This window comes from Mustela erminea, chromosome X, assembly GCF_009829155.1.
Source record: "Mustela erminea isolate mMusErm1 chromosome X, mMusErm1.Pri, whole genome shotgun sequence".
In the NCBI taxonomy this organism is placed as follows: Eukaryota; Metazoa; Chordata; class Mammalia; order Carnivora; family Mustelidae; genus Mustela; species Mustela erminea.
The window spans coordinates 36,356,175-36,368,535 of NC_045635.1; the positions used below are offsets into that span (position 1 = coordinate 36,356,175).

Below are 12,361 nucleotides of genomic sequence, written 5' to 3' on the forward strand. Positions count from 1 at the left end.
ATTCAAGATCAAGTCGTACGAAAGGTAACATATGAGAGATTCCAAGACATTCCAGAGAGGAAAGAGTGGGTGGCAGCTGGTGAGCGGCAACATTTTTCTTTTCATAGAACAATTCTGGTGGAAGAAACAGCATTGCTGCCTTTTTCTATTTTCAGCGCAAAGTAACACTTAACTAATCTAATTATTATTCAAGTGAAGGTGTATAGCTAGCTGCAAACCTTCATCGGCAAGTTTTACAAAACTGATATACAGTATAGGATGCAAACGGGTGGTCTGCTGCAAACCTGAATTCACGGAAAAGGTTTACAGCTGGGATTTGGACTAGTATACAAGGATACTTACCACCTGTCTATGAGGCAACAAACCCTCATGTACCCATCAACCCAGCTTAACAACCAGAACAGTACCAACAGCCCTGAAGCATTCAAGTCAAGTGCCTAGAAATAATAGGGATGAGCTGCCAACCATTAAAAAATCAGGACATTTCACGTAAACACCCGGATATCTCTTGAAAAACCTGGCGTGTCTGGGGGCCTGCATTCCTGTAGGGAAATATTGGGTTGGGTCACCCTCCAGCGCAGCACATCCCACCCTGTGTCTGCTACCAGGCTACCTTTCTTCATCCCTATGACCTGTCTGGCCCCGAGGTATCTGAGTTCGCACCCCCTGGCATGTGTGTTCCCTCTGTGGGTTGGCTTTCTCTCTTCTGACCTGGTTCAAGACATCCATTTCCCTAGTTCTCCTGCTTCTGCTTCGGGGCACCTCTTTTCTGGGTTGTGTGGGAACTTTCAGAGGCACTAGGCTCCACGGAGATGCACAGATGAGAAGAAACTGTCTCAACCCTCAGTGGACGTGAGCTGCGTACGTCCTAGTGACCTGTGTACGATCACATATTATATAAGACAGGCAACAATGGGAATGCAGAAAGGATGTAGGAACACAAAGCAGGCAGAAACTGTGTTAGTCAGGGTTCTCCAGAGAAATAGAACCAAGGGGACGGATCGACCCATCAGTCCATCCGGAGACTGATTTTAAGAAATGGGCTCACGTGACTGTGGGGCTGGCAAGTCTGAAATCTGCAGGTGAGGCTGATAGGCTAGAGCCCCAGGGAAGAGTTGATATTGAAGCTTGTGTCCGAAGTCTGTCAGCTAACAGAATTCCCTCTTCCCTGGGGAGCCTCAGTGTTTTTCCTCTTAAGGCTTTCAACTGCTTGGATATGACTCACCTACACTAGAATGGGTCATCTGCTTTATTCAATCTCACTGACTTGAATTTTTTTTTTTTAAGATTTTATTTATTTATTTGACAGACAGAGATCACAGGTATATAGACAGGCAGGCAGAGAGAGAGGAAGCAGAGAGCCCGACTCGGGACTCCATGCCAGGACCCTGGGATCATGACCTGAGCCGAAGGCAGAGGCTTTAACCCACTGAGCCACCCAGGTGCCCTACTGACTTGAATGTTAATCTTTTCTGAAAAAACCTTCACAGCAACACCTAGAGCGAGTTTGGCCAAATATTTGGGTACCGTGGTCTGGCCAAGCTGGCATATTAAAATTCATCCTCACAGAGGGCATGGGTGCGTGTGTGCGTGGGTGTGTGTGTGTGGGGGATGCGCCCGCACAAGGTTCAGGTAGGAATTTAAGAGTCGGGAACAGGGGGGAAGAACATTTTGTGTGGGGGGAACGTTATGAACCAAGGAACAGAGGTAGGGTTAGGGCTGAGTGCATTTAGAGAACAACGAGCAGTGCAGTGGAGGAGCACTAAGTGCGAGGATGGCCCTGGGGGTGTGGTGGGAGGCAAGGTGGACAAAGAGGGTTTGGAGACAGGATGGTTGGGGGACAGGAGAAAATGGGATTGGGTCTTGGATGCAATCAATGGGAGGCGTCGAAGTGTTCTGAGCAGGGAAGTGGCACCATAGGACTGTTTTAAGAAAACCTTGGACACGAAGCACCTGGGTGGCTCAGTTGGTTTAGCGTCTGCCCCCTTGTGCTCAGGTCATGATCTCTGGGTCCTCGGATGGAGCCCTGTGTCGGGTTCCCTGTTCAGTGGGGGGTCACCTTCTCCCTCTGCTTCTGCCCCTGCTCCCCTGCTTGAAATGAAGTCTTTAAAAACCTTGGACAGGGGCACCTGGGTGGCTCAGTGGGTTAAAGCCTCTGCTTTCAGCTCAGGTCATGATCCCAGGGTCCTGGGATCAAGCCCCACATCGGGCTCTCTGCTCAGCAGGGAGCCTGCTTCCTCCTCTCTCTCTCTCTCTCTCTCTCTGTCTGCCTCTCTGCCTACTTGTGATCTCTGTCTGTCAAATAAATAAAATCTTTTAAAAAAACCAAAAAACAAAACCTTGGACAGACCTGTACAGGGTAAGGAGTGAGGCAGGAAAAGCAGAGAGTAAGTTTCTGGAATAATCAACAGCAGGCTTGAGCAATGCCTGAACTATCCGGGAGAATTCTTGTAAACATGCATATTGCTTTTAAATTGGCACTCATGCAAGAGAGAGAGAGAGATTGCTCACTACTGATGTGAAGGTAAATAAAGGCCTGAACAGGGCAGTGGGACAAGGAGACCAGTTGGAGAGGCATAAGGTGGGAAGGAAGAGGGAGGGTCTGTTAATGGGTGGCAGGTAGGCTAGGAGGGAAATGGAGTCCAAAAAAATGGCTGAGGTTTTAAGTCTGGGTATGCGAAACAATGATGCTAGTATGTGAGATAAAGGCCAGAGACGCAGTGGTTTGGGAGGCGATGGGGAATCGTGTTTGAGGTGTGGGGTGGGGCCTGGTTAATGGGCCCTGGCTTCAAGGGCACGGATTGACCTCTGGTGGTGTCCACCAATCACCAGGCCTGCCAATGACAAGGAGTCCTAGTGCCTTCAGTCTGTGTCCTGGAGTGTGTGTGTGGGGAGGGGCGGGGGGGGGGCGGGGGACGGGACAGTTCCTCCCTTCTAGGGCTGCTGTGAGATTAGATGAGCTAATAATGCCTGTGAGGTATTTAGAACAGTGCTTCTGAACAGACACCGAGAACCAGACCATAGAAAATGCAGCTCCATCTTCCCAGAAGACGTAAAAGAAGAGTTCCAAAGCACTTTCCCTGGTCTCTGCATTCCAGGAGGGCTCATCTGCCCTGTGTGGGTGGCCACACAGACGGTCTGTAATTAAACTGAATTTCCATGACGAAGCTTTCCTGCCTTTTGGTTCATAACGTTTGGATGGTCAACATGAGGGAGGACTCTGCAGAAGAGGGTCCGGAGTTTTCCCTAAGTGCACAATTCTGCATTTATAGAGTACAAGGGGTTGGACAGTAGGATTTGGATTCCACTCACAATGTGTATTTTCTTCTATACCACCAAGCAATTCTGACACCAGCTGGGAGCCCTACATTCAAATCCTTTCTGATGCTGTCTCCAGGTAGATGCCATAGAGTAAGGGCTCAGGCCTACAAGATTGCCCCCTTCCCCCAGTTCAGATGCCACGAATCCAGATTATCACCCGTGCTTCTGATCAACCGGCTACAGATCAGAGATTCCAACAACCTCCACCTCTGGTTCGATTAATTTGCTGGAGTGGCTCACAGAAGTCAGAGAAGGATTTCACTTAACAGATCGCCGGTTTATTATAAAAGGACATAACTCAGAATAGCCAGATGGAAGAGATGCACAGCACAAGGTAGGGGAGAAAGGGCAGGGAGCTTCCACACCCCCTCCAGAACCCACCACTCTCCCCACATCACCACGTGCTCACCAACCCGGAAGCTCTCTGAACTAGTCTTTCTGGGTGTTTACGGAAGCTTGTTACACAGGCACAATTAAATCATTGGCCATTGGGATTGAATTTAACCTCCAGCTCCCCGCCCCCTCCCAGGTCGCTGGGGTGGGACTGATAGGTCCAATCCGCAACCAGCCCCCATCCTTCGGCACTTTCCAAAAGTCACCTCATTAATGTAACAAAAGACCTTTATCACACACTCCCTTCCCAGGAAATGCCTAGGGTTTTAAGAGCTCAGAGCCTGGAATGGGGGTCAAAGACCAAGTATTTATTTCTTATTCTAAATCACAATCTCATAGATTGCCCTAGCAAGAGGTCTTTAAAAAGAAATCAAAATTCAAATGTTGAAAAGGTCTAAAACACTTTAAAAATGATTAAACCCAGCACCCACCAAGGTCTGTAAGACGACAGTAATAATCTCCAAGTAGGAAGGGGTATGGGAAAGAATTAATGAGTTTTACAATGCACCTAGTGTGTATTTCCAGCACAGGACTGCTGACTGCGAGAGTATGGCCAAGTTCTGGATCACCCGAGAGAGCAAGACTGCTAAAGATGCCACCACCTAAGTCGTGGGGTGTAATCTCGAAGGCATGTGACCCCTTTCGTTTATTTCCGAGTCCTCCTCTTTCCCAAGGCAAGGCCACCTTGTTGCCCGCCCCGCCCCCCACCCCATCCCGTTCCCTCTGGCTCAGAGCCTCTACCCAAGGCTTCCCTATATCTACCCCTTGTACTACCTAGTCACCTTGTGTGAACGAAGGCAGGAGTGCACTGGGTTTTTCTGTTTGAAAATATTTTTAGCAATGTTAGCGGTAGCGAAGATACCCTCCACTGTAACTTGGTTTTTCGTCTTGCCATCTTTGTGGGAGGAAAGTGGATTCCAGGCCAGGTTAGCTATTTGGGAATATAGTAATTGCCTAAAACATACCTGGTTTTGAATGTACCAGCTCTTCTCACCCTTGGAGAATAAGGGTGTACAGCAACTTCCCAAAGTCTAAGTCTCCTCTTCCTTCTAAAACTTTTATCAGCCTCCATAGTAACATCTTCCTAATCACAGTTGACCCTGGAACAATGTAGGGATTAGAGACGCCGATTCCTGACCAGCTGAAAATCCGTGTGCAACTTTCGACTCCCCCAAAACTTGACTACTAATAGCTTACTTTTGACTGGAGTCCTTTCCGATAACATAAACAGTTGATTAACACATTTTACAGGTTTTATGTATTACATATGGAATTCTTACAATAAAGCAAGCTAGAGAAAAGAAAATGTTACTAAGAAAATCATAAGAAAGGGGCGCCTGGCTGGCTCGGTCAGTACAGCATGTGACTCGATTTCGGGGTCGTGAGGTCCAGCCCCACGCTGGGCATAGAGCTTACTTAAAAAAAAAAAATTATAAGGAAAACAAAATATGTTTACAGTACTGTACAGTAAAAATCCCAAGAATAAATGGCCCGTGCAGTTCAAACCCCTGTTGTTCAAGGGTTAACTGTACTGTAAATTAGCTGGCAGGGGAAGCTAACCTGCTTTATTGGGAGCCCGAAACAAACAGAAACTCAAAAAGGCTATTACACTTTCAAACATAAAAGGAGACTCCGTGGGCACTGCTTTTACCTCCACACCTGGTAATTATCCTGATTACAGGGGAGTCCCGCCCTCTTCGAACTTTATTCCCTGTCCACACTAAAGGGAAGTGTGGGTCAGTTGGACCCGGCAGACCTTTCCTCTGGAACTTGCAGAAAAACTACTGAGAATTATAAGGTTCACTAAAGGCTCTGAGGTTTCTAGCTCTTAGCACCCCTTTCCTTCAAGCTGCAAAATAGTCTGATTATCTTTCTGCAAGGTTTTAGGTTATTTGGCCACATTGTTTCTTTGCACCACAATAAATGTGATTTCAGTTTATCTCCGTCTTTGAGAATGGTGATGAAATTTACTTAAAACGATTTGCGGAAGCAAAATAATGGATTTAGACCCCTTAACGTGCCCCACATTACAACTTGCCCAAGGCGGGCATTTGCACTAATTACTCATCATCAAACATCTATGGGGCAGTCCTAGGGTGTGACGAGTTCCCTCTTGTCTGTGGGTTCAGACGCAACCGCGGTGAATGTAACTGGCTTAAGCAGCCGGGTGCTACAGGAACTCTCTAAGGAGCTGAGACAATGGGGAGAGAGCCAAGTGTACGTGGACACGAATCTACCATGTACTAATCTCTCCCTCCTTGCAAAGCATTTTCACGTACCAGCCCTTGAATCCCAACCATCTTTTTTTTTTTTTTTATAAGATTTAATTTATTTATTTAGATCACAAGTAGGCAGAAAGTCAGGCAGAGAGAGGAGGAAGCAGACTCCTCGCTGCGCAGAGAGCCGGATGCGGGGCTCGATTCCAGGACCCTGAGATTATGACCTGAGCTGCAGGCAGAGGCTTTAACCCACTGAGCCACCCAGGCTCCCCCAACCACCTTTTGAGACAGAAACTACTGTCTTAAATTTATTTATTTATTTAGTAATCACTACACCCAACATGGGGCTCAACGCCATGAGCCCAAGATCAAGAGTCGCACGCTCTCCTGACTGAGCCATCCAGGTGCCGCGAGACATGAACTATTTTCATTCTATCCTTACAGACGAGGAAACTGAGGCCCTGAGCTGTCAAGTACGTTGCCCCCAGTCTGAACTGTTGATTCCAGGAGCTGCAGTTCGTAGGGTTTTGTCTCCTCGGCTGCCTCCAGGGATTGGGGGATGGGATGGTGCAAAAGGTGTATTTGCTTCCAAAGGGGCCATCTGCTTAAGATTGTCTGGGAATGTAAGGAAGTGAGAATGCAAAAAAGTTTCCCTGGTTTCAGCTTTTCCTAACCCTTTTTAGGTCACTTCGGATAAAATTTGCAAATGACTGCCCTGTGGAGAAGATATGCAAATGACTGCTTAGTGGAAAAGTCCTTTGGAATGCTGCGAAAAAGTTGGTTCTTTTAGCTACCCCAAGTGTGCACGTCATTCTTTTTCAGAGGGAATGTGTTTGAAGACAAAGCTTTGTATGTTTCCCTTCTTCCTTTCCAATTTGATATTCCAATTATAACATATTGATTAACAAAAACCCCTGGTGGTTTGAACTGAGTATGCCTATGAGCAGGGGTTAATTGAAAGTAGGAAAGTGCTGTATATTTTAATTCTTTTAGGTACTCCCAGGGTAGTAGCCTTTACCTTGGCGCTACTGGAAAGTAAAATAAAGCCTGGAGCCAGGGATATCAGTACAGCCTATTGTTGGTACATGCAGTTTGAACTCTCAGAACCATTAATTTTGAATGTTTAGCCTGTTGTATATTAAAAGGAAACTGAGGGGCGCCTGGGTGGCTCAATTAGTTAAGCGTCTGCCTTTGGCTTAGGTCATGATCCCAGCGTCCTGGGAGTCTACCTCTCCCTCTCCATCTGCCTCTCCCCCAGCTCATGCACTCTCTTGCGGGAGCTCTCTCTCTCTCTCAAAAATAAATAAACAAAACCTTAAAAAATAACAAGAATAAATAAAAGGAAACTGAAGCCAAATCAAGCAGAAACACCTCACCAATGCTCTGCGAGAAATCATGAATCTCAGGGCTGAAAGGGACCCTAATGGTCATTAAGCTTAATGGCTCTCAAGGGGGCATTGTGGTTATCTGTATTTTTGGATGTCACAATGACCAGCATGGCTACTGGCATTTTAGTGAGCCAGGCAAGCTAGATGTTTTACAATGTTGGTCAGTCCTATACTGCTAAGAATTGATCCCCTGGACACTCATCTAAGTGAAAAATGAGTTTATCATGATATAAAGCCTGGAACACTACATATAAACAAGAGTATTTTTGCCTTTTTTTTTTTTTAAGGTTTTATTTATTTGACAGAGAGAGGGAGAGAGGGAGAGAGGGGACACAAGTAGGGGGAGTGGGAGAGAGGGAAGCAGGGTTCCCACTGAGCAGGGAGCCTGATGTGGGGCTCTATGCGGGGCTTGATCCCAGAACCCCAGGATCATGATCTGAGCTGAAGGCAGACGCTTTAGGACTGAGCCACCCAGGCACCCCTTTTGCCCAGTTTCGATGTACACTGAATTCTCCACGAATGGTAATACTGCAACAATTGAGCGAAGATAATAGTGCTTTGTTTCAAACATTACCAAGAGTTCATCATTTTAGAAAAGGTCACTGATGGCAACACTGCTGTTAGAACCCCTTACTTGAGTTGCATTTGTTGTCTGCATTGGGCAGGTGTCTATCACCACTTAAATGTCCTTGTGCAGGAGGATGCACATATTAAAGTACATTGTTTTATTATAATCGTTTTGTTTTTATCCTACAGTTAAGTCACGTTTTTGGAAATTGCGTGCTCTCGTATTTAGGTTATATTAGCTATGATTTGTTATTTCAGCACGGTTAAAGGGGGTGTTAACGGTTGTCATAAAAAGGAACTGAGTCTTTTTACAGGGTTATGTAGTCCACTCAATTCCTTCTATAGATGAGGAAATGGAGAACCAAAGCAGTTAAGCAACTTGCCTGGACACAAATGTTATATTATCTCCCAACTCAGAATTTCGGTTTCAATTTTAAGAATCAGGGAGAGAAGCAACGTGGTAATTTATGCGACGAACACTAGCTGTTTGAATTCTAGCTGCAGAAGACCTTTTGAGGGATGGTGGAAAACCCTGTGGTTATTTGTTAGTCTGAAGGTTAGACGGGCGGGGGGGAAGCGTTTATAAGAACGAAGTTTGCGCGGCTGCTCCCTTAAAGCCAAGGATCTACCAGTCAATACATTTTCTTCTATTTAAGGGCCTGTGGCACTGACGCAAGAACCTAGGGGTGGCCTGGTTCGGAGGGGGCCACAAGTAGGGGTTCCTCCAACGGCAGAAACCCATTTCCTCCCACTCCTCATCCACTGCAGTGGCCTGAGGGTCACCCCCACCCCAAGCCGATAACGCCATAGCACTCTCTTCGGCAGGCCCTGACTGCGCCCAGCCGCAAACACTGCCGACTCTCTAGGAGAGCCGTTCGCAACCCCCAATTGAGAGAAGCAGCAGAGCCACCGGAGGCCACCGGCCCCGAGTCGCTGAGCGCCCCGAGGGAGGAAACTAAGGGCCTAATGTAGGTCCGTTGCTTCCACGGAGGGCCGGGGTCCCGGGAGGACCCACAAACACCGGCTCAGCTTCAGCGCCTGATGGTCTCATTGTTTCCTCACCGCGGGGGGCGGGGGCGCGCGCATCAGCGCGCTCGCGTCGCGGGATGAAACAGAAGGGGGTTATTGCGTTTCTAGGCGGCGCCCCCGCCGCCTAGGCAACCGCGCAGTTAAAGTGTCCGGCCATCAGGACTTGTCCCCAGATCCCCTCCGGTACCCACCCCTCCCCGGTCACCATTCCTCCCTCCTTCCTCCTCCTTTCCCCCCTCCTCCTCTTCCCCTTCTTCCCTCCTCTGCCTCTCTTCCCTCTCCTGTCCCCTCTTCCCCCAACCCCCTGCCCTCCGAGCACTCAATTAAGGCCAAGGTTTCCAGCTCCACAAAATGGCCACCGCGATAAACACCTGCGGTCACGTGACCCGCCGTCCTCCCGGCTTCGGGCTTTTTTCTGCCTAACTCCGTTTTCGGGGAGGCTGCCCGCGGAAGAACAAGGGCTGATTAGTTCGAAGAAATCTACCGACATTCCCAAGTCGGAGGACTGACAGAAACAAGAACGAGTGCTCGGCTGAAAAGAATAGCAAAAAACTGAGAGCATAGGGAGAAAAAGAAGAGGCCTAGGTTAAATTTTAAAGACCTCCTCGGAGGCGGAAAACGGGACACGAGTTATCGCGAGATTTCAAAAACTCAAAGACAAGCTAGGGTATTAGCGGAGAACAGGGCAACTGAAGCTCAAGCGAACTAGGACAGCATTTTGGCGCTCGGAGGTCCAAGGTAGGACGCCAAGCCAGGGACGGGACTGATTAGAAAATCACGCGAGGTTTTGACTAAACGAGCTCGCAGTAGCTAGGCAGAAGTCACAGCGGCAGGAGGAGTGCGGGTGTGAGAGGGAGGGCCTACGTCTTACGTGCTGACGTACAGCCTTTCGAGTGAGTATATTAGATCCGTGGCCGCGCCGTGAGCTTCAGAGCCGCAGTTCTCCCGTGAGAGGGCCTTCGCGGTGAATCAAACACAGTCGCTCAGCAGAGGAAGACTCCCGAGTTCTCGGTACTCTTCAGGGATGAGTCATGTGGCGGTGGAAAATGCGCTCGGGCTGGACCAGCAGGTGAGCTGCAAGGAGTCTGCCGGGATGGTTGCTGACCTGACTTGGCTTATGGCGCAGCGCTAACTGGCACTCTTAGTTCCCATTTCCTGCGTGCCTCGAGCTGGCCAGTGTCAGTGCTTCGGGGCTGTGAAAGAACGGGGAGCGGGCAGGAATGCTGGTTATGGCCGTCGCTCGGGCCGGGGCTCTGGCTTGGCCCGCGGTATTGTCCCCCGGCCGAGCACAATGGCGGCTTTTGTGTGTGCGTGCGCAGGCGGGAGGAGGGGGAGGGGGGTGCGAGCGCCTTCATGGGGACGCGCACGCGCGAACCCCGACTGGTTAGTGACCCGTGGGTGGTGGTGGGGGGGTGGTGCGTGGAGCGGCAGTGTGCGATTGGGGACCCCTTTGGCCTCTAGGGCTTTTGACTCTTTGCGCGCGCGGCCTGGATTCCTGTCCCAGAGACCCGGCGGCGTTGGGGTGTGTGTGCGCGCGCACCCGCGCAGCGGCATTTGTGTGTGAGTGTGAGAGATCAGGAGGGACGCAGCCCTGGAATGTGGGAGGGGGCGGCGCGGGGGGGGTGGCCTTCGCTCGGGGTAATGGCGGCGGCCTTCTTTGTGTGGGGCTGGGCGGTGCTGGGGCCCACTAGCGGGAGAGAGCGGGCCGCGGGCAGGCGAGGGGCCTGGAAAGGAGGATGGAATGGACTACTTGTTCCTCCCGGGCTTCCTTCCTTAGGCTTTTTCGCTTCAGCCAGGTTTCCGCAGGGGCCATTGGACGGAGGGTGCCGCGGCCGCCGAGGCCGCGTTTCCGGAGTGGAAAGTTTTGTGACGCAGAAGATTCGGGGAGGAGTGGGGGGAAGGGGAGGGAGTAATGGGTCCCTGCGTGCGCGGTGGCGCTGGGCTCTAGATAGAGATTGAACACGGCGGGGAGACCTCAGGGAGGTTAGGGACCTGGAGTGGCCCCTTTTTCTTACTCGCTCCAGATAGTCTGTGCGTGGCAATTTAGCGAGGGCCAGGCATTGTTTTGGGTGGTACCACGGGTTGTATGACCATTCCCGTGTCAGTGACGTTTGATCCAGGAATCGGCCGGAGGAAAAATACCCGGAATGTAGCTTGAGGGAAATAAACACTTTGTTGTTGACTTGTTGCTGCCTGTGCAGTGAAATTGTGAAATAGGTCAGATCTCCGGGTCTGTCATCTTAACCGGAATCTCCTCTTCTAAGGCTTTGGGGATAGATTAGAGGAGGACGTGTGATCTGAGCGAGGAGGAGGGGTTATGGGCTTTGGTAGCAGGAAGTCTGCATCCCTCTGCAACAGAAGCACGGTGCTTCCGATAAGCTTTTAGGTGGGATGTGGGATCCTTTAAGTATTTATCTACGGACGCCAGAGAAATCCTGAAACGAAGTTTAGTAACACAAATTGATCGTAGGTTTTAATGTAGTCCCGTGTAATATTTTTAGAGATTTAATGCTGTTTCTTTGGGAGCATTTTTCCCCCTTTAATAAATCACTTAGATTCTCCAAATTGCTGACACGTCCTTTGTTGAGTGAACCGCATAGAATGTCTTGTCAAGAGCACAGGCTATCTCCAATTTTAACATTTTCTGTATCGGTGGTGCCGTTTTAAAAAGATTAGAGGCAGGAATGAAGCAGTGTAATCCTGAGAGTTTGTAGTAGTCTTTAACGTGATCTTTATCGTTCCTGTTGCCCAGTGTAAAATGAACAAAACTTGTAACACAGGTGCAAAAGGACTTTCTGTTCCTGTTGCTCAGTGTAAAATTAAACTTGTAACACAAGTGCAAAAAGACTTTCTCTTCTTTTGGACTTTAAAGTATCTGTTAACAGAAAGCAGCATGTCAGCGTTTTTGCTGATGCAAACTATGGAAGCCAGGTGCCTACAAGTCCTATCATACTTTGTTTCTTTTTAAGATTTAGCATCTGCTGGGATGGTTCAGTGGGTTAAGCCTCTGCCTTTGCTCAGGTTGTGATCTCAGGGTCTTGCGCACTGCTCAGCAGGGAGCCCCCCCCCCCCTCGTGATCTCTCTCCCTGTCTGTCACATGAAAAATAAAATCTTCCAATTTTCAGTGACTCCATTGATAATGCTTGCAATTTGACAGTATCAATCTGGAGTTTTTAACAGAAGACTTACGTCACCTTTGCAAACAGGTGGCATCAGTATTGTGTGATTTGGTTTTTTGTGGCTTTCTTAAATTAAGCTGCTCCTTTTGACACATGCAGTCCTGCCCCCCCCCCCCTTTGCTTGCATGTAGTTTCTGTTGAGTCGTAAAATGAGAAAACATAGCAGGTCTTTTTGTAGAAAGTTGAGGTTTTGCGTTCAGTGTAAGGGGATGAGAAGTGGAGATTAAATGTAGTGAAATGTATTCCTCTTAAAGTGTTGAATGT

The 12,361-nt window shown here is 48.9% G+C and overlaps 1 protein-coding gene across 3 annotated transcripts in view; it reads left to right on the top strand.

Annotated features, from left to right (window-relative positions):
• The first annotated feature begins 9,150 nt into the window (after positions 1–9,150).
• DDX3X (DEAD-box helicase 3 X-linked) overlaps positions 9,151–12,361 on the top strand; it is a 29,390-nt gene continuing 26,179 nt past the window's right edge. For 2 of the 3 annotated variants that reach the window (XR_004282391.1, XM_032329530.1), the window contains exon 1: positions 9,151–9,986. Coding sequence is in view for 2 of the 3 variants with exons in the window: in XM_032329530.1 (XP_032185421.1) it covers positions 9,942–9,986 (45 nt within the window). In the remaining variant the exon portion in view is untranslated. The remainder of the gene's footprint in view (positions 9,987–12,361) is intronic. The other variant, XM_032329529.1, reaches the window with a different exon arrangement.